This window comes from Stereum hirsutum (assembly GCF_000264905.1).
Source record: "Stereum hirsutum FP-91666 SS1 unplaced genomic scaffold STEHIscaffold_14, whole genome shotgun sequence".
Classification (NCBI taxonomy): domain Eukaryota; kingdom Fungi; phylum Basidiomycota; class Agaricomycetes; order Russulales; family Stereaceae; genus Stereum; species Stereum hirsutum.
The window spans coordinates 1282121-1304899 of NW_006763144.1; the positions used below are offsets into that span (position 1 = coordinate 1282121).

Genomic DNA, 22779 nt, shown 5'->3' on the forward strand with positions numbered 1-22779 from the left:
AAGTACATTGTCGTATGTTGGGGACTTCAAAGCAGAGAGAGCATTACTGCTGCTCGAGTTCGTCACGGCCCCGAGCCGACGAGGCTCGAGGTCCGAGTCCGCGGCGACAACAGTGGTCAGTGAATGGTCCAATACGGTAAAAATAAGAGTCCATAAAGCCTTAGGGGAGGTCACATATGGGTCGTAGTACATGTAGATACCTCAAAATATGATATCTGACCCGCGTCAGAATGGCTGGAGCCTTCACCACCTTGGGGGTAGAACATGACGCCGCCTTACCGGGCAGCTCCCCCGGGATAGAGGTCTTCCTGAGTTGTCCTCGTGAAGGCCTGCATTTAAGACCGGAAGGTCTACCGGAATGCATGTACAGAACATCTGATAACAATTTGAGGGTGTGTGAGCGACATGGAGGTTATGAAAGGCATCAGAGCGAGTAGGGCAAAGAGACAAAGACGAGGAGGGGGTGCTGATGGTGCTCACCTGCCGGATGAGGAAGGTGAACTTGAGCGTGGGACAGTGCCTACTCTCTAAGAGCACAGAGCACATCTCACTGCGTGCTTCTCCGCCTCGAGGCTGCCTTCATACGCGCCTGTCCTCTGCTTTCCGCCCCTCTTCACTGCGATAGACCAGTATACCCTCAGCCAGACGAGTATAAAGCCAGCTTTTGTTTCGCTATGGATTCTCCAACCACCCACCAAATCACCTTTGCACTTCCTCCCCGCTCCCCGCTTTCTCCCAATGTCTTCCAACGCACACTCTGGTTTGGATAACATCTCCACGGATCTCCTTACAGGACTCAACAGTCCCTTCCATGACTTCACCAATCCCGAGGACTGGCTCTCTGCTGATCTATTCGGCCCCTGCGTCTCGTCGCCTATCACTCGCGATGGTTTCACCTCTGACTCCGATCTCGAGTTCCAACTCCGTCCACTCGAAGATTATCACCTTCCGGATGAAGTCTGGGGTTCCTTTGCACCGTGAGTCTCTTATGCCTTTAGATATATCAATATGAGCACCGACTGATGAAGCTTATCTTCAGTAAACACGATATCTCGCAGCCTACCATCCCCGACTACCATCCTACCATCCCTGACTACCATGACATGGGACCTGCAAGGGTCATGCTCCCTATCATCGACATTTCCTCAGAGTTTTTCTCCACCAACTTCTCTTCCGCCGTCTCTACCTCTACCGCCATCGCGACCTCATCTATCATCCCCTCCCTTCCTACCACCGTCGCCCTTCCCACCATATCACCCAGTAACGCCCCTTCATCCACGCTCGAGGACAGCGATGGTGCAGGTCCATCGCGGCCTCAATCTCCGTCCAAGACCGATCCTCCCTCTGACTCGGAGGATGATACCTCCGTCTACGGCGAGAGCGATGACGACGACAGCGACGACGAGTACGTTCCTGCCGGAGGCGCCAGCCCCAAACGCAAGCGATCCCCCCGCTCCGACAAGCTCCTCTTGCGCAACTCGTCTGCAAGCTCTCCCCCTGCTCTCGGTGAAACCGAGGACGACTTACCCTCCCCTACCAAATTCCCTCGCGCCGCCCCTCCTCGCAGTAAACAAGTCTTGACTACTCTCGGACAGACAGATGTTTCCTCCCCTTCCACCCTCAAGGGCGCCAACAGGTGGGCTTGTCCGCACTGCGACTTCGTACAGAAGAACCATCGCATGCCGGACCTCAAGCGCCATATCCGCAAGCACTACCCCACCAACAAGTACGTCTGCTGTGGCGTGCCCGTCGAGGAGAAGGAGAAGTATGGAGCGAAGGAGACGGCGGCGCCGATGGAGTATAATGGGCGGATGATGGTTGGGGGCTGTATGCAGAGCATGAGCAGAAGGGACGCGTTGAAGAGGCATATCGACAACAAGAACGTGACGTGTGTGGGTGATCTGGAGGGGGATTGGCATCAATTCCAGGGATGAGCGGTGTTTGTGATTTCATTCGTTCTACCTTTTCTGGATTGTCTCTTCGTCTGCTTCTTCCTTTTCTCTGTTTCGGTCTCTATCTCTATCTTGCCGGCGCGAGCGCCTCGATCTTACGAATCATCTATCTATCATTCTCTTTCTCCACTTCGTCCTTCAACAACGTACATACATACATACAGTGATATCTTTCCTGCCTCATACCATCCTATCCTCGACAAAGAATCCTTCGGCTTGTATTTCTAACCTTTCTTCTTTCTCTTGCTTTATGTTCCGTCTTCGAACCAAAATAAAAGGCATTGTACGAATACCTACGTCTCTTCTCTTCTTCGTTTCTTCTCCCCTCTCTTCGGCTCCCCGGATTCAATACGATCGCAACTTTCGTTTCTTCTCTCATACTTACATTCTACTGCCCAGTTGCTTTGACCTGGTGAACGTGACTACGCATCGAAATGCACTGCGTTTGATACTTCCTTTGTGAATCCTCGAAGTGCATTGCGAGCGTATCCTGTCCGAGGAGGGCCCGCAAAGTCCTTTTTTGACAACCCCTGTGGCCCTCCTTTCACCTGACCGGTTTACTTGTGAGCAACCGTCTGTGAATCAGTGTGTGAATATGGAGCGTGCGCCGGCCGTATAAACCTCAGCGCGAAGATAGATCAGCGTAATGACGATAAAATTAACCTCAGCCAGCCCAACATACTACTAGGCAACCAACCGTTCTGCGGCCATTACTCGGGAGTCGGTGCCACATCACCAAGGGCAATCATGCAAAATGAGATCGGGCAACGGGCGTCCTTGCCACGTGTCCGAGGCACCCCGAAAATCAAAGCAATCTGCCGATCCGGCAAGTAAATTGTATGAGGCCGATGAATTTGAAATACTGCATCACGGGCGCGTATCGCGCGACGCGACGCGTCCCAAATTGGCTCGCACGGAAGCAGAAAAAATGTTCAACACGTACATACGCGTGATCACGCGTCATTTCGATTGCAAATTCGCTTTTTTTTTTTTGCATTGTGCACTGAAACCAAGAAAAACACGGAATACAATTCGGCGAGAGAGATGCACACAGAGCGGGAGACGGACGACAAAGATAGGATGGAATAAAGGAAGGAGAGAGAGAGGGATGATAAGAGCTAGGGTGGTACAGAGAAGAGAGGTGACGAGATGAACGAGCAACGAGGCAATCAATCAATCAGATCGGAATAAATCAAGAAAAGGAGACAGAAGCCGGCGCGGGAGTGTAAGCAGAGAGAATCCTATGTATACGTGTGTGGATACGGCGCGACTGCGATAGAGATAGAGCTAGAGCTAGGGATGAGACTGGACACAAAAGAGAATAGACGAGGATTCCATGATGCGATAAATAATACCCAAGACGAACGAGAGAGGAAGATCGAGACTGGGATGTGGGAACGACGAGTGGATGCGACGATGGACAGATGGAGGTGGTACATACAGAGCGAGGGGACATGCAAGGAAACGAACATTACACTGCTGCTGCACGTCAATTACTTCGAGGGTATCTCACCCTCTTCACTCAACTCGCCTTCCTCCTTGCTCGAACTACCGGCCTTCTGAGCAGCGCTTCCCGCACCGTGCTCGTCCTGTTTGGTTCCATTCAAGGACGCAGTTGCAGTTTCCTCCACCAGTGCATCGACGGAAGCATCCTCTTCAATAGCAACCACTTCTTCGTTGACAGATTCCTTCCCCTTCCCTCGTCCACTTCCCCTCGACTTCCTCTGAGGACGCCCAACCGCCATCGAGATGGAGGCGGAGGTCTGAGTGCCTTCGCTAGCACTGGAGTTCATCCTCTGAGCAGCAGGCTTGCTCGCAGCTGCTCTCGAACGCGTCGAACGTCGCTCGGGGAGCTTCTCCTCGGCAGGTTCAACGACTTCAGCACCTTCAAGAGCAGCGGACACTGAACCTTCAGAGGCAGCGGCAGCAGCCGCTGCTGCTGCTTGAACGCCCCCACGCGTGGTCCGTGTGCGCTTTGACGGGTATGTGCTATCGTTCTCCTCCGCCTCCTTTCGCTTGCGTTTCGCGGCCGCGCTCTGTCCACCGCCCCGCTTCTTGCGACTGGAAGGCTTGTCGGTTGCGGGTTCGGCTGGGATGGCGATGGGGGAGCTCTCCGCGTCCGGGTCGCGAAGTTTCGCGGCTGGACGGCGGGTACGAGAGGAGGAGCGGCGTTTAGAGTCGTCGGTGGGGACTGGTTGAGCGACTTCCTTCTCTTCCTCCTCCGCGTCGGGGTTGATCTTTGGGAGAGAGCGAGCGAGGGTGCCCAAGGGGTGGTAGAGAGGAAGAGGGGGCTTCATGGGGTATAAACGCCTGGGTGGGACGATGGGAGAAAAGTCGATACGGGGTATCTGGGATTTGGGGCTGGTAGAGTTGGAATCGGAGAGGTTCGAGCTAGTCGAAGATGATATGGAGGATGGCTTGATTACGGCAGAGCGCTCGATGGAGAGCCCTGCCGGGTGTTGAGACGAGGGGGATCTGTAGGTCATGGATGGTTTGCGGCGGATGGTAGAACTGAGCTCGGGCACTTTGAAGCGCGGGGGAGACGTTGTGCATGATTTGGTGGGAGATACCTTGACGGTCTTGACGGAGGTGATGACGCCCTTGACCTCTACGGTGGTGGGTCGACGAGAGCCGGGGACGACGGCGGAGAGTGTGTCCATGGGAGTTGTGTGAGATGAAACAGTGCGATGAGCGTGTGTTGAGTGTTGCGTTCCCGAGGGAGGGTGGTGGTAGATGGGGGTGTGTAGCAAAGCGAGAAGAGGGGACGGTTCGAATGCTGGTCACCGAGCAAGACGGGCCGGGGAGCGTGTGCGTCGGAGGACGTGTGGCGAGCAGAGGGTGTGCCACAGGAGATAGAGAGCGTCGAGGGTGTTGTCGCTGGGGGAGATGGGGAGAGCGTCGTGGACGACGGAGGATGATGTGGGAAAGAAAGCGGGGAGGGCTCGGTGCGGTGAAACGCGCAGGGCGTTTTGTGCAGGAGGCTGGAGAGTCTGCAGCTGTACAGTTCCTCCATTCAATTGTCCCCACGTGACCTCATTTCTCTTCATCCTCGATCCCTTCCGCTCGCTCGGCTCTCCGCCGTCGGCCCCTTCACCGTCCCCCGCCCGTCGCCCACGTCGTCTGCCCCAGCAACGGCCGCAACATGGACAATGTCGACCCCCTCGTCCATCATTCTGCCCAAACCAACAATGCGTCGCCAGGCATGCCCGCCTTCCTCCCGACTTTGCTCGATCACATAGCCGCCACATCACCCAATCTGCCCATCGACCCCGTCATCGTCCAAAGCGTCCTGCTCTCAGTTATGGCAGGCTCAAAGCATCTTCTGCTCAGGACCCGCGAAGAGGATGTCCGAATAGTGCAGAACTTGACTGCAATTGTGAGTTTGTGCCCTTTCGCTTCGCTTCTGAGCCAGCTCAGCTCGCTCGCGCGTCATACGTTTCGCACATGGAAGAGACGCTCATGTCCCTTCTGCCACATACAGACTGTATCGCTTTCTTGTACATACACTCAACAAAATATATTTGATATCTGCTCGACTCGACATAAGCTCCCGTCATGCGTCCATTGCGCTCACACAGTTCTATGTAGCTGCTTAACGACGTGCTCGCATACCCCACCTTCAAACACAAGCTGCGTTCAAACGTGAAACAAAGCCCATCATCATTTCTCTCCTCTATATTCTTTTCCCGAACATCAAACCCCTACACACGAGATCCTTCCAAGCCATTCGCCCGTGGCCGCAATAGACGCTCTCGCACTTATCCTCTTGCAGAAGTCCCACCCTCTCCCGAACCTGTCGAAGAAGCGCAGAACGCTGATGCCGACGTCAATCCTTCGCTTCTAATGAGCGCGCAAGCACCGGTCGAGCCAGAGCACCCTGTTCGACCACCACTGCGCCCACACCCACTGGGGATCTATACCGACCCAGGTCTGATCACTACTCAGCAGTCTAATACCGTTCACCTTGGCCCTGTTTCCGATGCTTTGCTTCCTCGTGCAGTCGTGCTTTCTGGCTTGGAAAATGCGACGATGCCTTGTCAGCGTGCTCTATCCCTTGTGCTATTCCAGAGAAAGATCGTGCTTGAGGATGACGAGGAGCTGGGTGCCATGAACAGTCCGGAGTGGACGCTACCGGATGATTTCATGTTTGTGCTGGTATGCCCCTGGGATCCCCGCGAGAGGCCTGGTGTTTATAAGGGAATAGTAAGCGACATCCAATCTCCTTACGACCCCATCACTGACTACGATAATGGATAGCTCGACCATTTCTCTCTTAGCGCCACAATAGGTCTTGCAAGAGAGACGCGACAACACTACTCTTCCTACATGTCATCACTCCTTCCAGCCACTACCCCTCCCACAACCACGACTTCACCCAAACCCACGCTAGCTCTCCAGCCCTCAGCACCGACCCCCCTCCCCTCCCAACTCCTCCACCGCCTACGCGAACTCAGCACCCCCGAACACGTCCACATCGACGGTGGCCTCCGACTGTACCTAACAGACCTCATGTCCGCCATCCGGCACCACCACGAGCTAGACGGAATGCTCATCGGTGCCCGCGCAATGCGCGACGCCGAAGCGCTCATACGCGCCCATCGCGTACTCTGCGGCACGGACGGAGGAACGGGCCTCATCGAGAATATGGTCGCGCTGGAGGTTCAATCCGCCGAACATACCAAAACGCGGGGCGGTGGTTTGGCGAGTATGATGGCCACTATGACTACGACGACGAGCGAGGACGAGGGCGTGCCGGTCGAGAGCAGTGAGGTCCCTGGGTTCACGTCGACGAGCGACGATGCGGCGTTTCCGGGCGTGAGGAGGAGGAAGGGCCCGGGGTTCGGCGAGGAGGATATCGACGATAGTGGGTACGTGCTCGTCAGCTTGAAGTGGGATAATACGAATGTCGTGGGATCGGCACGGGGGGGAAACACCAACGGGCTCCTGCATGCTACGACTACGAACGCAGCCGCTCACGGGTCGTCGTTCTCACTCAATAATTCTAGCACTTCGTCGCTCGCGCCGGGGTTTCAGCATAGTCCGGGCGCGGGCGCGGGACGGCAGCGAAGAGGGAGGGGAGCGAGGGAGTGGTGGGATGTGGAGGATGAGAAGGCGAGGTGGGATGTGAGCGAGGTGGATGTGGCGAAGGTCGTGCCGAGGGTGGTGTCGCATCGGTTGAGGGTGAGGAGTGGACCGGAGGACGAGGTATTGAGTAGTGTGGTTTTTACGGCTGTTCCGCCGATTGGGAGGGAGGGAGAACACAATAAGGGGACGTGGAAGAGGAGGACGGTGAAGGATATTTTGGTGAAGCTACTCGGAGAGGTGTAATTGCGTTTGGACATTTGACCTCTTCAGTCTTCATCATAACATTCACCGAACTACAAGGTTCAAAAGACCTGATTGAGTTGAGCGAACAGGCATTCCGTCCTTCATGTGGAGTAGCAAAACAAGGTTGGCGCGCCACAACAGAAAGTTTTCAGGCTGAGGGTGACATCGAAAGAATCTTGCAATGGGTTCACACAAACAGAGATAGAGCAGGACATAAAATTGCATTCATTCCAGCATATCCATGTACAAAACACACCCCAACCCTCCTCAAAACTGCCCAAAATCCTACAAGCCCGCACCACCGATCCACACCTCCATCCCCCGATAAATCAGGAAGATAAGAAGAAGGTGATCCATCAGACAAATGCTCTCCTCGCTGACAAGCGCACCACCGACTCCGAAGAGTGCGACAGCGAGCGAGCCAAACGTCATCGAGTCCTCGCTCAACAAAGAGCGAAAGACATGTTCTCGGTGTGACGAGGGAGCATGGGTGTCATCGACTGGATTTGAAGGATGCGGCAAGTGTAAACTTGCAAGACTCGGTTAGTTTCTATAGAATAGATCCTAGCTGTATACGAGAAACAAAACGAATTGGTTAGACGGGAGGACTGGGACGAGGGATAGGGAGGGATACGCGCCTGAGTATGTTCTAAGGAAAAAACGAAGGGTGCGGGGAGGGCTGGATTATATAGATGCAGTGTTTAGGGCAGGCTGTAGCGTAGGCGCCGAAAAAAAAATTCGGGCGGACTGCAGCGCGGTGGCCGGGTGGCGTGGGCATGTTTGACGATTCGCCACCGTGTCCGTAGCATTGGCGATGCTAGGTCGCCGTCGAACAAGGGGATTCGAGAACTTCAAGGGACACGAGCGGTGGACGTAATAAGCATTTCATACAAGGAAATCAAGATAAGAAACTAACGAAAGCAATATGATTTGACGAAGGCCAGTGGCAATGCAATCTGGGGCGAGGTAGTACTTACAAGACAAAAAGGTACCGGTAGCGTAGAGGAAGGCATGGCGAGTATTAATAGGGTCAGGGAGAGAAGGCGAAGAAACTGAGAGATGAGTACAAGTAGTGGTCAGATGGAAGATGGGGGTCTGCGTGTATAAGTGCGTCACGACGGCCAGCTTGAAGACGAGGTCAAGTAGAAAGAAACATAGAAGGAATTGCGAGATGTTGAGATAATGGATACAGAGGAGGTTGAAATCGTCCATATTGGATACAGTAAGTAATTTATGGACAGGGGCCTTTACTCGTCCGGATTGCAGAAAAAGAAGACACCTCCTTAGAGTATACTCGTCACTGATTGAATAAATGCCAATCCCCATCCAAGTCGCCTATACAACCTTTTCTGCTGCCATTGATGTGCCTCTTTAGCACATCCTTCCGACAAGAGACACTTATCCAACAACCTCCTACCATCCACCGACCATTGAAAAATATCGGGGGCGATAGCGAAGGGCTCACGGTATACCGGCCAACCCGGACGTCATCTAGAGGAACGCCACAGCAGACAGCTTCAAATCCATGGATAAGTATGTGCCGCTTGAGATCTGCAGCCTTTCGATCTGTGGGGCAGGAACCCTTTGGGATATGGAGACAAATCGGACATTGATTGATTGATGCAGCGAGCTTGAGAACTGCGTTGAGAAATGAAGGGGAGATCTGCCATATGTTGCGAGGGGGTGCAGCGCGAGGAAAGAGTCTAACCGGGGACAAGGGTGAATCGGGCTCGGACGAAGAAGTGAAGACGGAGAAATCGTCTTGAGGGAGGGGACGGGAAGGACCGGGATAGGCAAATGAGTGGTGATGGATGGATGCTGGAAAAGGTTGATCGGGGGATGCAAACAGTGTAGATGACCCTTCAAAGGTGTTTGAGGCGAGAATCGATTGATGGGTGGGCACAGAGGGAAACCTGGAGAACTCATAATCCGAAAAGGAACGTAAAGCGAAGGGATGTGTAGACGTTTGGGAGGGAGCAGAGTCTCGGACAAGGAGATGGGAAGAGGGATTTTGTACGGATGGTACGTAAGAGCCTGAGGCGATGTCCTGCTGGTGGTTCCAGTACGGATGAAAAGGGACGTGGCTGGCGAACGGCTGGGTAGAAACGGCGGCTGGGTTTTGGTATGGGTTTTGTGGGGGATGACCCTCCAATGGATAGAGGGCAGGGGACCACTGAAAGTCTTGGCTCGGGTATGACTCTAGTGGAAGACCGTGCAGGTCCGTGAGCTCTATTGGGTCGCTGAGGGTAAATGTACGTCAGAAAACAGTTAAAGGGGTATGGGAATAATTCTCACAGAGAAGGAGGGGTGTAGATGTTGGTGGTGGGTTGGTATTGATCTTGGGGAGTCGTAGGCGTGGCTAGCTGCTCCGGGTAGGAGTAGTTTGCGCGGTGTCCACTGTATGCAGCGTCAGCGTGGGAGGATAAAGCCTGCGAGCCCTGGAATGTGTGGTCGGGGTGGTTAGACATGAAAAGAAAGCAGGAAGTGATAAGAGGCACGAGAGCAGTGGTTGAACCATGATAGGATCCTGGGCTTTTATACTCGTAGAACGGGAGAGGAACAAAGCACGCAGCACAGCCGGGGGTACGTATATCGGCGTCCTCGACGGCCAGATATTTGATTCTTCAAACCATCACACATGGAAAGGAAGGTCAAAAGCTTGGGCCATCGTTCCAAGTCGAAGCAAGCTACGCCAACATCATGGTGTTGACAGTTAACATGTTTTTTTCTCACCGGATCGGGCGGTGATATCGATTTATACCGATCCCCAGGAAGTTCTCTTGTCTAGAATTCCCTTTCCCGAGTCGTAGTATACAACCACGCGGTGGCCGCATGTAGGTGCACCATCCTGAGGTGCCGCTATCTGGGTTGGGTGGCGCCGAAGGCGGTCAACTTGCCGACCATGTGCCGTAGTCAAATTTCCTATCCATCCTATTAAGCCTAGTACTTACATCACCGTAGCAAAAACCGAGCTGTCGGAAGAGCAGAAGTTAAATCCACGCAGACGATGGCACAGATGGGACGCGAGCGTATAACGGCATGTGAACAAGTAGCCAAAGTTCGCCGTCGCCTCTTCCTGTTTGGACAACCAAGTGAGAGCATGCCAACACCACACTACTCCCCGTCGAAATCTTCATAGCTAGAAGAAGAATGAAGCGTGCGATGACCAAACAAAGAAAAGAACACCATTGGACATCATTCTAGCCTCTCCTCTCCACGGAAAATGACATGTCCTGCATCGCGCTCGAACAACGGCTGCGCTCGGGGCCGTATATTAGCACGTTTCCTTGCCGTGAGGTTTGGTGCACCATCGGGCACCGATTCTGACGCAGACGGAGTAGCGTGTTGTCCAAGAACAATCCCCTCGCTTTTTTGATTCGCTACTAACGCATCCTGGTGAATGGGTGGCGCGGGGATCCGGCGACGCGTCTTGCAACGATAACACATGGTGATAACAGTATGCCCGTGGTACTTGGAGTCTACATCCGATATAAGCATATCATTGCCTTGATGCAGAGGACAATGGAAAGGACCAACGGTTCACGCGGCAACTCGCGGTCAAACCAATTATCAACACGGAATCGCACCCCTTGCACAACGATCGTTTGATAGTCGGATCCCTTTGTGTATGTGAGCTGTGCATGCGGTGCAGGTGAAATAAAGATATGAAGCCACCCTTACATTTTGACCGTTGTCTTTTCGCCAATTTGCTTCATCGAGCGAACGTAGCCCCGAGCGATCTCCGTAACCTGCATATTTCTTCCTCTCGCTTCCTTCTTCAAGCGCTTCTTGATTTTCTTAGAACTCTCGGTGGTAGGGATCTTTGCGGGGGTTGATGGGCCTGCAAGATTAGAACTAGCACCAGGGGCTGGAGGTTGCGCAGGATGCGTCAACGAAGGGGGCGAGATGGAGTCTAGGTAGGCAGATGCTTGGTAGAGAAAGTTGAGTCGATGGAGAATATCGCGATTAGCGACGCTGTTCACGTTCGGTACATCGTCTTTGTTCTTCTTGGCCATATGAATACCTGCTAATAACCAGTCCTGGGAGAGCTTGTACCGTAGCAGTACCGTAGCGGATGACGGGTGTGTGGTGGCAGGGTGTGGCCCCTCCAATCGGCGCCGATAAAGTCAATCGAAGAGCACCGGGCCGCTAACCGCCAGAACTTGCCACTCCTTGGCCCGCGGGCCGCGATCCATATTTCTCCGATCCCTTTCAGCTTCAACTCTCGCGAGACGTTTGTGAAGCACTAACACAGTGTTACCACAATGTCACTATCAACTCTGCGCTTTTCCCTGTCTCGTTCTCTCTCTCCGTTGCACCGGTTGCGTGCACTACCGTCCGTCGTTCCTCTGTTGCATTCACCTTCATCACAAGCTCGCACATACGCGAAAAAGAGCAAACAGAAACAGGATGAACCCGAGGCACCCTCTACTTCCAAGAAGACCAAGGTATCAGCAAACGATATTATCCCTGGCTCTCAGCAAGCAATCTCGGACCCAACACAGGCCGCGGAGTATGAGAAATGCTCGTCCAAAATGTCCACAGCCGTGCAATGGTTCCGCCGTGAGGTCGCTCAGATGGAAACCAGGGCGAGTGGACGCGTAACTCCTCAACTGCTGGCCCCAGTTCGCGTTAAATATGGGGACGAGAGCGCCGATGGCGTCAGGTTAGAAGAGGTCGCGACCGTCGGCGTGAGGGATGGTAGTACGTTGATCGTCACCGTGTTTGAGACTGATGTCAGTGTTTTGTTTGTTCTGGATATTTCGAGCACTGATCATCTCTTCTTTACTTTCACTAGTAGACTCTGAAAGATGTGGAAACTGCGTTGTATGATGCTAAAATCCCTGGTGTTGTACCACAACGCGTGGACGAACGTACAATTCGCATCCCGATACCTAAGTGCGTCACAAATTCTCCTCTTCATATATGCTGAAGCCCTAAAGTACATACGAAACAACTGCTGCTGCCAGACCGACTGTGGATGCACGACTCGCTCTGTACACCAGCGCTTCGAAGCAGTCCGAGGACATTCGACAACAAATCCGTGCACATCACTCTGCAAGCCTCAAGAAGGCGAAACCAGCGAAACATAGTGTTGCTATAGACGAGGTATGTCTGTCTGTTCTTCGTTCTTCTCTGATGGCCTAGTCCATCACGTTGCGACCCCACTAAACTCTCGTCATGGTATAAACAGTTCCAGAAACTGGAGAAAAAGCACCTTTCTGAGATCGACGACATCCTGGCGCAGCTCAAAAAGGTCACCGGGACGAGCGGAAAGCGATGATACCCATACTGCCTTAGCCGTCCCATCCCATTCGCCCTAATACTCCCCCTTGGTGAACGTGTATATTTAGGCCTCGGAAAATTATTCGTCGGCTATCGTCGTGTGGAGAACTACGAGGATCTGTGGATACTACTCTTGATAAATATGCGTAGCTATCATCCTCTCCCCGGTTATGCGTCCATATTTCCTCTCCCTTGGCTATAACTCTGTTCGTACACATTCATTGGCTATACTCGTGGTGCCACACCGCCACAATTTAAGCCCTAACCCTCGTCTAAGGTTGCACGAATCGGGCTGCTTCTCGCCTTGCTCTTGACAAGGACCAGTAATGTTTGCTTCGGTCTTTCAACTGTTATGAGGCTCATTCAGCTCATTCTCCGACGTCCGTGAACGCTACTGTTCTCATCTGACTGACTTTTACCTGAGGCTTTCCTGGAATACTCTGGAACATCATGTCACCACAGAATGAACCGCCTACCCCCGCGCAGGTCGCACACATGTACCGCGATCAACCTACTTTCTCTTGCTCAAACTGTGCAGCCGTGATAGTAAGCCTTATGTGTCCCTGATGTTTCTGAGTATCGTTGGTATATGAGATGAATTAGGCTCTTCAAGACGAACTCATCAGCAAAGCCTTCTCCGGGCGTGATGGGCGTGGCTAGTGTGTCTTTACCCCTATTCTGTTCCTACCATTGAAGTTGACCGTGGTCTCCGTGATCTTTCCTAGCCTTATGCATTCCGCGGTCAATGTTAAGCTAGGAAAGAGAGAAGACAGGCCATTACTGTTTGCCTATCCTCTTCGCTCTTCACTTCGAGTGGATATTAACGTCGAGAATCCGGAAGGACGGGCGTTCATACTGTGGCGGACGTCTTCTGTGTTGGATGCAGCGATCGAGTGGGATGGTATTATCACAAAGCATCAGACCATTCGCAGAAGTATAAAGAAGGTCAGCATACTTCCCTAACAGAAATGTTACATGACGATTGCCTACACTGAGCTGTGATTCTCGTAGGAAAGTATTTGCTGGAACGAGAGAAGTTGATCAAGGATAACGCGTGGAAGATTGATGAGTAGCCACTCGATGGTAACATAGACGGTATCTTGTACGATAGCGAGCAGAATACAAGGACGAGGATGAGTGGAATGGACGCATACGAGGGCTTGACCGATAGGATGCGGTCAAAAGTTAACGACCTTCTTAGGCTTTGCTGAAGGTATAGTCCCGTACGCCTTGACTATCCCCGTATGCACACCGGCCTTCACTTTCGCCATCTTCCGCACCTTCTCCTCAGTCATCACATCCCGATCCACCTCCGCGTTCTTTCGCCGGAAAGAATGGAAATCGTCTTCGTCGGCCCCTGCATCATGACCGACGCCCAGCATGACACCGACAGCGGTCGTTTCTAGGAAGAGAAGAGGTGTGAAGTGAGAAGGGCTGCCTGTCCAAAAGGAAAGATGATAGCGCACCAGGTTTCCTAAGCCCACAGTTCTTCGCGAGATGGTCTGTTTGACCACAGAGCTTGCAGCAACCACCGTTTGGGTAGACGCCCTTGATCTTGTTTTCGGGACATGAGGATGCGAGGTGACCTTTTCCTGAGCATACAAAGCAGGAAGCAAAGGGCATAGGTTTCGCTGGATTTTCTGTTTTTCGACATCGTGAAAGTGTATGCTTCTTGGAGCCACATCTAATTGCACAAAACATCGACTCAGAACTCGTGAAAATTCTTGAGCGCAAGAGCATGAACGCACCTGTAGCATATCCCTACTATGTCCTGTCCCTTCTTCGCACCTACTGCTGCTTCCTCTGAATCGGTTTTCGCTTTGTTCGGACACATAACAGCGGCATGTCCGTTCTCTCGACAGACAAAACATATCGTGTTCGCATGTCGCTCTGCTATGCGCTTCAACCGACGCTTTTCGGATGCAGCTGCTCGGTCCGCCGCATCTGCAGTGCAAATTTAGTATAGTCCATGCAGACAGAAGAAGAATATGGACAGAAACGCACCTTTGACCCGCTTTGCCTTCTTCTTGTCCTTCAACTTCGAGTTGGCCTTCTTTACTTTCTCACTTTTCAATGATTCCTTCACAACCTTCTCTTCGCCACTGCCACTCTGACCCGCCTCACCATCTGCTGGAGTCTCCTTCTTCTGCTCCGTTCCGCCGTCCTTACGTTTCTTGCTTCGTTTGCGTTTTCGTTTCTCGGATGGTACTCCAGAGGCAGCAGAAAAATCTACAGAGTCTTGTGGAGGCTGTGATGGATGTTCCGCTTCGACATGAGATTCAGGTGCAGTGGACGTAGATGCGCCCGGGGTCTGAGTAGGTGTAGCGTCTTCGTCTCGAGGATCAAACCCAGCCTCTACGTAGGTCCTTTTCCGGCCGATATTTGTATACCGAGTCATCCAAGGGTAGCAGTAAGTCGAAGATACAGTAGCGTAAGAGGATGAGACTTATGCATAGAACAGAGGGTTTTGGGAATGGCGAAGTGAGGCTCAAAAATCGTCTACACATTTCGTGTTACGTAACGTTGTGGCGCGCCACAATGGAACGTGCAAGTGGTTGAGATGGAAGTCAATGATGAGATATGTATGCCAGCATAGTAAGCACAGTCAAAAAGGTATAAGTAGTACACGAGTCGCCGTGGTAGCGAAAATACTATTTGGACGGAACTAATACACGAAAGCGAGTCAATGCGTAAGACATCAATCACAGCACAAGAAAACAAGATCGACAGCGGGGCCCGACAAGGATATTTAAGTAGTAGACAAATTTCGTGAACTTCTGAGGCATCATCCCTATTTAAAAGACAATGAAATTCCGAAGCCTTTAGTAGTGAGCATAAGCACGAACGAGAGTGCTTTGGGTCCTATCAGCCGGGATGCGACCGTGGACGACGGTAGTGCCATCCTGCTCCTTGTAGTACTCCACAAATAACCCATCATCTAACTGCGCGGATCCACGCACGACGGGAGGAATGCGGAAACTTATGGAAAGCCATCCCCCCTGCTCAGTTTGAGCATCAGGGGCACGTTGAACCTCCTGCCCGGAGGCGTCACTACCCGTCGAAGTCCCCGGTGGTATTACATAGGAGGAGCTATGGTTCAAGCGTGAGGATGACATCTCGGTAGCACGAGGTGGTGCCGGAGGTATGGAGGTGTGCCCGTAGTAGCTGGGAGGTTGCTAGTAGCCCGACAGGCATATTCATGAGATATGACCTGAAAAGAGCAGCTCAAAATTCGACGTACAACTCCCGAATTGCCGGATGGCTCGTAGTATTGGTTCTGGGCGATATTGTAGTGGTCATACGCTCCATAGGTAGTGTTATGGTTCATATGCGTTGTGTGTGAATCTGCGTGAGGGAGGGGATCTGAGGTCAAGGGAGTGATCGCAGCGTTGCCTGTGGTACTGGTCTGCAAAGCAGGCATGTCAGTTTGAATGTGGTAATTCAGCAGGAGATGTTGAATAGGATGACTACGGATTGAGATGATTCGCATACCACAGCTCGATTCCTCCCTATGACATCGGTATAGCTAGTAGGGGTCCATATGTGCTGATCATTTGCGATACCTGTGAAGGCATGGTCTGCAGCGGGCTATTCGCCGAATCGAGAAACAGCGAAGCCTCAGCATTCGATACTGAGTACTAGACAGGATGAAGACGTAGCGTACCCCTTGAAGCGAGTCATTCGGTGTAGTGTCTGTACCTGAGGCCAAAGGACCTGAGACGGCACCCGGGGCATGTTGCTGCTGGTAGTGAAGTGCAGCGTCGGGCCTAGGATGTTGGGAGTAGGCGTCAAAGGCGGGATACAAGTGTTGAGAAGGATCGTGACGGTAACTGGACATTAGATACCAAGATGATATGGTGTCGACAATGGAGGAGTGCGCGAGAGTGAGTCCAGAGTTGAAGAGACGGTTTGGAAGTGGTGGTGATGGTGGACAAGTCCTGCATGTAGGCCAACTTTAAACTATTTTATAGTCATATTGAGAAAGCGGCGGGGATCTTGTGCGCATCTTATTTTTCTCGCACGGTGGAAGTACCGGATAAGCGGGGCGCCCTCAGGGAGGGAGTAGGGGACCGGAGGACGACGACAATTGAGGCGTTTGGTCACAAAGCGGGAGGCAGAAAGGAAGGACGCCTGTGCCCGAGGCTTGGGCCCTGGGCGCTATCTGTCCACGCTTAACCGCCAGATCCGATATCTTTGAACCGACGCCCATCTGAGAGGACAGGATCAATGGGTCTTATTCAATAGACGCTGAGCGAGAAAGGAGAGGGAAGAGCCTGTGAGAAAGGGCCCATGTCTCCGTCCGCGGCGACTCGACGATGCTACGTATGTGTGGCGCTGAACGCATATTGGAGTCCTGTCGTGCGCATGGAGGCTAACGAAAAGTCGGTCAATATGTGTTCGGCGTAGGAGGCTACGCTTTACTCCAGTCCGAGTAGGTGCAACTGGCACTATTTTCAATGTCTGCATGCACAACAGAACGAGTAGCGCAGGGACGAATGACCGCTCGTCCTGTAAATTAGTTGAAGTCCGGAGACTTACACAGACATACACACAAATAAAAACATTGGCCGTCTGAGTCAATGCACATAGCCTAGTGTCGGTGGGGTATCAGACTACTCTGCAGACGAAAAATGCTGCCTGGCTGAGACACTGATCTGGGGGGTGACTTGTGGACATGCTTCCCATGTCTAGTTTTCTGTGTGGCCCAAGTGTGGCCTGCACGAAAAGCTTGAGATGGCAAGACCTGAAAGTCGGAGAACTTCATGTTTCAAGCTGCTGTTGCCGACTCCATGGCACCCTCACCTTTGCAATATGTTGCAAAGCCGAGCACAATTGGACTGTCTTTCTCAAAGTCTCCGAGCCAGAGAAATAATTCTCGCTGGAGATCAAGACGTCGACTGTCCCATTTAGCGACGCTCCCAGGTCTGGATAGAACAGGCAACTTACTGCCGCGTTCGTGCAAGAACCACGACGCGTGTGACGCGATCTGTCAACTGGGCGTCTGGAATAAGACGACTCTGCCTTGGCGCCGGTTCACCGTGAACGCGTATGTATTAGATGTTACAAGACCTACCGGAGCTACGCCCCGTTTGTCGATAAATATATCGGGCAGTTGGCCTATAGAAGCGAGATGAACAGAAGGAAGTCAGATTGGTGAGGCTGAAGGGCGTAGCCCAACCAAAGCAGGGAAATCTTTACAGCCAAAATGGTTGACCGTCGTCGTCGCTTGATAGCACTAACCATTAATTGCAGGATAAATGACAATACCTTCAAAGCGCGTTAGCGCACTAGCCAGAATGGCATACCTGACTATTTTAGTTCGAACCTGAAGAAAGCACCTCAAAAAGAAATGAAGAGGGCAAACACGACCAAACGAAATGGAGACATCTGCGTTATAAGAGGGTTAATCTGCAGCCTGAAAACCGGGAGGTTCTGTAAGCTTCAGATCGGCTACTTTGCAGGTCGCAAACTTCAATTTCCAAGTAATATTTCGCTTCCAACCCTCGGTAAGTGCCAGACGCAGGCCAAAGGAGGGTGATCAGCCAATCACAGCCGGCCTACATATTCCCCTTCAAAATGAAAATTCACTTGAAATTCTCGCTTTTACATTTCGTTTGCATCACCTTGCAACCCAAAAGTCCACTTTTCAGGCTGCAGATAACATCTATTAGGGAGATTTGGCAACCGGCGCTTACAGGGTGTCAGAAGGTCGCGGTGGCGCAAAATGGCGGGGAAGTGGAGCCAAATCGGGCGCCTCAAGCGTCTTGGGGCGGGTTGCCAAATCTCCATATTAAAATCTCCCTATTGAGGCGCCTCCACACGCGTTATGAGGAAGGCGATCCAATTGGAAAAGCGCGGCGTCTCTCGCGGGGTTATAATCTCTTTGCTTAGATTTAAGATCTCCCAAAAGTTAACCCTCTGGCGCCTCTGCGGCCTGTGCAAAGGAGCAACAAAGGAGACTCGAAACGCGCCGCAGAGCCGGTGTGCAACTTTGTTCACGCTCACTTACCCCCTCCAGAGCGGGGTGCACCAGGCACGTGAGGTAATTTTTGTCAGCCTAATATACTCTACATACCGGTTTGGACTCTGTTGTGGACTCCCATCTTATCGACCGACCGCATCAGCTGGACCGGTGCGTATCTCTATATAGCTCCATCCCACTCCTCAGGGCGCGGCTCTCAATAGGTAAATGACTATCAAACAGCACTATAGCAAGGTTGGGGGAAGCGGAAATCGCAAATAGGCCAATTTGACAGTTACTCTTGCTTATAATTCCTTATGTTCAAACGGCACGTTTACCGGGTTGGGGCGATCGTGCTTTCAATGTATAGGATTCGGGGTGTCGGAGGCTCTTGAATTCAACATTTGCCTTGCAAATTTGTGGCACTTGAGTAGTAGGTGGAGTGATATATGAATACTTGGACGATTCGCTATCGGTTCTCTGAGAAACAAGGGTCAAACAAACCTCACATGGGGCTGCGGAAGCTTTGGGTCGAAAGAATGATATATCAAGATCCACCTTGGATCATCGAAGAAGTAAAGTATTGAACCAGACCTGCGTAGAAGAGGCTTGAGGGGATTATCGCACGGAGGTATAGAATGGAATCAGCGATGTCCTGTCGAGCGTCCCCTCTGCCTTGATTTTAGAATCAGTCTAAATGATACGAGTGTCACCGGAGATAGGAGCACCCGACCATATTAGACACAACAAAATCGAGTTTGGATTAACACGCATGGTAGGAGCGCAAGAACCAAAAAATATGAGTTGGGTCAAGCCGCACACCAACATAGCGACTTAGCCACCTGGCTTTCTGCCCTGCACTTCCTCCGCCCTCTGTTTCTTCCTCAACCTACGTTCCACCATCTCGACGTACTGTTTCATGCCGTTCTCCAACAGCTTGATGGTGCCTATGCCCACGTAGTACGTTTGACCTCGATTGCCAGCATGATTGCCGTCGTCGTCATCATCCGAGGATGCATCCGAGATATCGTCCGGGTCTTCTTCGTCTTCTCCGAAAGCTCCCGCGGAGGCCAAGGAGCATCCCTCGACGACTACACGGCTAAACCACCTGTAGTTAAGAGAGTAGATCAAAAATAAGCCGACGATGAGGATATGACCAGAGATATTACTGACCGGTCGTGAGTCACGAGGATAATTCCGCCCGTAAACTTTTGGAGAGCTACAGCGATAGCTTGTATAGTTGGAGCATCGACATGTGTTGTCACTTCATCCAAAAGCCTGGCAAGAGACCGTATATTAATCTGCTGTACCAGCCATAAGGTAACGACTTCGAAATACACACAGCAAAGAAGGCGGTCGATGCACGATGAGCGCAAACGCCAGTCGAACCTATATTTAGGAGAAATCAGAACCCTCCAAATACTTCCAATCCGAACACACACAAACACACCTTTTGTCCACCAGAAAGCGCACCAAGCGGCGTGTCGCTCGCAATCTTGCCTCCCAAACCAAGCGTCCCGAGACATGACCTGGCTTCCATTTCAGTGACTTTGTCGCCTTTCTTCTCAAAGTGGTCGAGAAAATATCCGAGCGCGGTCTGCTTGAGGTCGCGTGAGAGCTCCTCAACGGAGTGTTGCGAGAAGTAGCCAATCTTCAGCGTCGGATGCCGGACGATTGATCCCTTCGTCGGTGAGAGCTCGCCCAGGATAAGTTTTGCAAGTGTCGATTTGCCTTGGCCATTCTATGACACATGTACGTCAGGCTCCCGCTGATGAAACCAGCGCTTAGAGAAGAAAGTGGTTGCTTACAGCACCGACGAAAGCACATCTTCCGCCTTGATCTACGGTGAACGTTACACCCTCGAGAGTAGCCTTCGCCGCCTTAGGATACCGGAACGACACGTTCTCGCAGTGGACCAAGCTCCCTGCAGTACGCAGCTTCTCGGGACTATGAATGGCGATCTTAACCTTGGCTTCGCCCTCCTCTATGGCAATCTCGCCTCGATTAGTGAGGTGATAACCTGCAAGGTCTCTGTTGAGTTTGAAGCGAGTGCCTTTAGCGCTCGTTTCGGCACCCCAACGTTCGTCCAGCCTGGATAACCAAGGGAATCAGTATAATAACGTCTTTTAAAGTCTATAACGAACTTCTTCTGTCTAGATTTGACCATGCGAAGCCTATGAAGGGGATCATTAATAGCGTATTTTGCCTGTAAAATCGAACAAACTGACCTATTCTCATCGCCTGTTTGCTTAGCGGACGCCTTTCCTTTCCGAATGGAGGTCTCTATCTAGATGATAGCCAGAGGCGTCAACGAATGACACAAGCATGGAGTATCATACATACATGTTCCTTCTTTTTGTCCAAAGCATCCTGTGCCTTCACGGCAGCTTTCCGCTTCTTGCGCTCGTCGATGTCAAAAGCACGCGGAGTGCCCTCAAAATACAGGAGTGTCTTGTCGCGGAGGATGATAGTTCCATCGACGACGTTATTCAAAAACACTTGGTCGTGGGACGTCAGGACGAGCGTGCGATCTTGGGAGATGAGGTATTGCTCTAGCCAGAGCGTAGCTTCAAGGTCCTGTACTCGTGGAATCAGCCAAATAGTCACCTTTGAAGATTATTTAGTACTCACGAGGAAGTTCGAAGGTTCGTCTAGCATTAGTATGTCAGACTGAACGAGTAGGGAAGTGGCCAGAGCGCAGCGTGACCGCCAGCCGCCAGAGAGTGAGGAGAATGGGCTGTCAATCATCGATTTAGTGAAGCCTAACCCATTGAGGATAGTGGCCGCTCGTGCTTCAGTGGTGGAAGCATCCAGCTGTAGGATATAGTGTCATCCACCTGTTTGACAAGGCAGTGCTATAACAGGAAGCATGCTCACCAGCTCTAAAGTCGTCGAAACGTCGTTCAGCATTTCGGCTGCCCGTGCTGCAATATCAAGTTCCACCGTAGGTTCTGCAAGCCTGAACGGATGGTTCTTGAGCACAGACTGAAGAGAACAGCGAGGGATACAAACTTTGTTTCAGCGTCTTGAACGCGTTCCTCCGCTTTGATCTCCTCCTCTCGAGCCTTCTTGCCCCTTGTTCCCGACGTCCTTGAAGCAATCTTCCGAGCCTCTTGCAGCTCCCTACGTAACCGCTCCAGCCGGATTTCAGAGACAATTCGCTGCGTCTCGGAGACAGAAGCTGCTTCTACTGCTTTTGTGAGCGCTGTCAATAGCAGTCAGATTATTTGTCGAGTGGAGGTTGATGAATATTTACCTTCAAACTCTTTCATAGCTTCGGTGCGTTCTTTATCGCCTCGCACGACATGGATTAATACAGAGGCATCTCGGTTGATATCCTCGAGTGCATCACTGGTGTCCTCGACCTGGGACACGAGTAAAATTCGAACGGCGGTGCTGATTCCGGGGATGAGCTTCTGCGATACGGCCTGGAGAAGGGCTGAAAGGGGCGAATACATATCGTGAGCGCCATTTCATACATGAAATATATGATAAGCGGTGAATGGACTCACTGGACTTCCCCGTTCCATTCCTGTAGATTCGACTCAGCTCAGCTCGGCACTGCTCGAAGTTATAGGACATGCTAAGCTTACCTGCCCACCAATGCGTATCGCACCCCTTCCTTGAGCTTCAGTCGGCTGTCTGCAATGAGCTCACATTGACCGATGGTGATAGAAACACCCTTGAGGTCAATCTCAGCAACTGAGGTATTGAGCGTCTCCGTGTGGAAGCGAGATTGTTCAGATGTTGCGTTGATGGAAGCAGAGGAGGTCTGCGCGACTTTCTTCGAAGACATGGTTAAGGAGGGAGATAGGAAGATTCAGATTGTCCGGCGTAGCTCGCGTATAGTAAGTAGTAGGTCAATGCTAGACGCTAAAGCCACCAGCCGTTCTGACTCAAAGTGTCAAGCTTCGGGACCGAGAGTTTAATGTAGCAGCCCTCCTGTCTAGAGAAAGTGCGACGCGCCGCCAGCAGCCAAGCTCGAGGAAAATTAAGAGGCTCGATGATGATACATAGATAATTACAATTTTCACCATGTTACTTACTCACTGGCTATTGAAGCTGAATCCGCCAGGGCTCGGAGAGGCGGTGGTGAGTCAAACTTCAAAGGACCTGGCAGCCCAATAAAACCGAGGGATGACTGCAAAAATTCGAGTAATATACGTGCATTTTTACTGACGGAGTATTCTACATAGTAGACAGCAAAGACGTCGACAAGTACAGTCGCATGAGCAAAGTTCGCTGAGACGA

General features: G+C 51.9%; 9 protein-coding genes across 9 annotated transcripts; 4 read left to right on the forward strand and 5 right to left on the reverse strand.

Annotated features, from left to right (window-relative positions):
• Positions 1 to 686: 686 nt before the first annotated feature.
• Positions 687 to 2367, forward strand: STEHIDRAFT_171139 (uncharacterized protein). Its single transcript, XM_007308121.1, has 2 exons — positions 687 to 977; positions 1040 to 2367. The coding sequence occupies exons 1-2, from the start codon at positions 739 to 741 to the stop codon at positions 1932 to 1934; spliced, it is 1134 nt and encodes a 377-aa protein (XP_007308183.1). The 5' UTR covers positions 687 to 738; the 3' UTR covers positions 1935 to 2367.
• A 663-nt stretch (positions 2368 to 3030) lies between these two features.
• Positions 3031 to 4612, reverse strand: STEHIDRAFT_171140 (uncharacterized protein; the record flags this gene model as incomplete). The annotated part of the gene is made up of 1 exon (XM_007308122.1): positions 3031 to 4612. The coding sequence occupies one exon, from the start codon at positions 4610 to 4612 to the stop codon at positions 3446 to 3448; it is 1167 nt and encodes a 388-aa protein (XP_007308184.1). The 3' UTR covers positions 3031 to 3445.
• A 641-nt stretch (positions 4613 to 5253) lies between these two features.
• On the forward strand, positions 5254 to 7280 carry STEHIDRAFT_114074 (uncharacterized protein; the record flags this gene model as incomplete). Its single annotated transcript, XM_007308123.1, has 3 exons — positions 5254 to 5328; positions 5541 to 6155; positions 6210 to 7280. The coding sequence occupies 3 exons, from the start codon at positions 5254 to 5256 to the stop codon at positions 7278 to 7280; spliced, it is 1761 nt and encodes a 586-aa protein (XP_007308185.1).
• Positions 7281 to 10475: 3195 nt separating this feature from the next.
• Positions 10476 to 11296, reverse strand: STEHIDRAFT_133803 (Rpr2-domain-containing protein; the record flags this gene model as incomplete). The annotated part of the gene is made up of 4 exons (XM_007308124.1): positions 10476 to 10647; positions 10669 to 10759; positions 10818 to 10900; positions 10962 to 11296. 4 exons carry the CDS (start codon positions 11294 to 11296, stop codon positions 10476 to 10478), a joined length of 681 nt encoding a protein of 226 aa, XP_007308186.1.
• A 249-nt stretch (positions 11297 to 11545) lies between these two features.
• STEHIDRAFT_141557 (ribosome recycling factor) lies at positions 11546 to 12729 on the forward strand (the record flags this gene model as incomplete). Its single annotated transcript, XM_007308125.1, has 4 exons — positions 11546 to 12016; positions 12082 to 12179; positions 12251 to 12389; positions 12475 to 12729. The coding sequence occupies 4 exons, from the start codon at positions 11546 to 11548 to the stop codon at positions 12562 to 12564; spliced, it is 798 nt and encodes a 265-aa protein (XP_007308187.1). The 3' UTR covers positions 12565 to 12729.
• A 287-nt stretch (positions 12730 to 13016) lies between these two features.
• Positions 13017 to 13639, forward strand: STEHIDRAFT_63564 (yippee-domain-containing protein; the record flags this gene model as incomplete). The annotated part of the gene is made up of 5 exons (XM_007307700.1): positions 13017 to 13112; positions 13170 to 13225; positions 13292 to 13348; positions 13408 to 13511; positions 13578 to 13639. The coding sequence occupies 5 exons, from the start codon at positions 13017 to 13019 to the stop codon at positions 13637 to 13639; spliced, it is 375 nt and encodes a 124-aa protein (XP_007307762.1).
• Positions 13640 to 13928: 289 nt separating this feature from the next.
• On the reverse strand, positions 13929 to 14487 carry STEHIDRAFT_63740 (uncharacterized protein; the record flags this gene model as incomplete). Its single annotated transcript, XM_007307715.1, has 2 exons — positions 13929 to 14250; positions 14315 to 14487. Coding segments are annotated over 2 exons (495 nt in total), but the record flags the coding sequence as incomplete, so codon positions are not given.
• A 901-nt stretch (positions 14488 to 15388) lies between these two features.
• Positions 15389 to 16575, reverse strand: STEHIDRAFT_141559 (uncharacterized protein; the record flags this gene model as incomplete). Its single annotated transcript, XM_007308126.1, has 4 exons — positions 16231 to 16575; positions 16059 to 16154; positions 15808 to 15972; positions 15389 to 15742 (listed from the first exon to the last, which is right to left on the reverse strand). Exons 1-4 carry the CDS (start codon positions 16402 to 16404, stop codon positions 15389 to 15391), a joined length of 789 nt encoding a protein of 262 aa, XP_007308188.1. The 5' UTR covers positions 16405 to 16575.
• A 2713-nt stretch (positions 16576 to 19288) lies between these two features.
• Positions 19289 to 22324, reverse strand: STEHIDRAFT_102560 (P-loop containing nucleoside triphosphate hydrolase protein; the record flags this gene model as incomplete). The annotated part of the gene is made up of 14 exons (XM_007308127.1): positions 19289 to 19636; positions 19702 to 19806; positions 19871 to 19917; positions 19979 to 20269; positions 20337 to 20619; positions 20673 to 20702; positions 20757 to 20815; positions 20872 to 21105; positions 21160 to 21342; positions 21406 to 21487; positions 21541 to 21733; positions 21785 to 21967; positions 22041 to 22060; positions 22122 to 22324. The coding sequence occupies 14 exons, from the start codon at positions 22322 to 22324 to the stop codon at positions 19363 to 19365; spliced, it is 2187 nt and encodes a 728-aa protein (XP_007308189.1). The 3' UTR covers positions 19289 to 19362.
• Between the last annotated feature and the right edge of the window lie 455 nt (positions 22325 to 22779).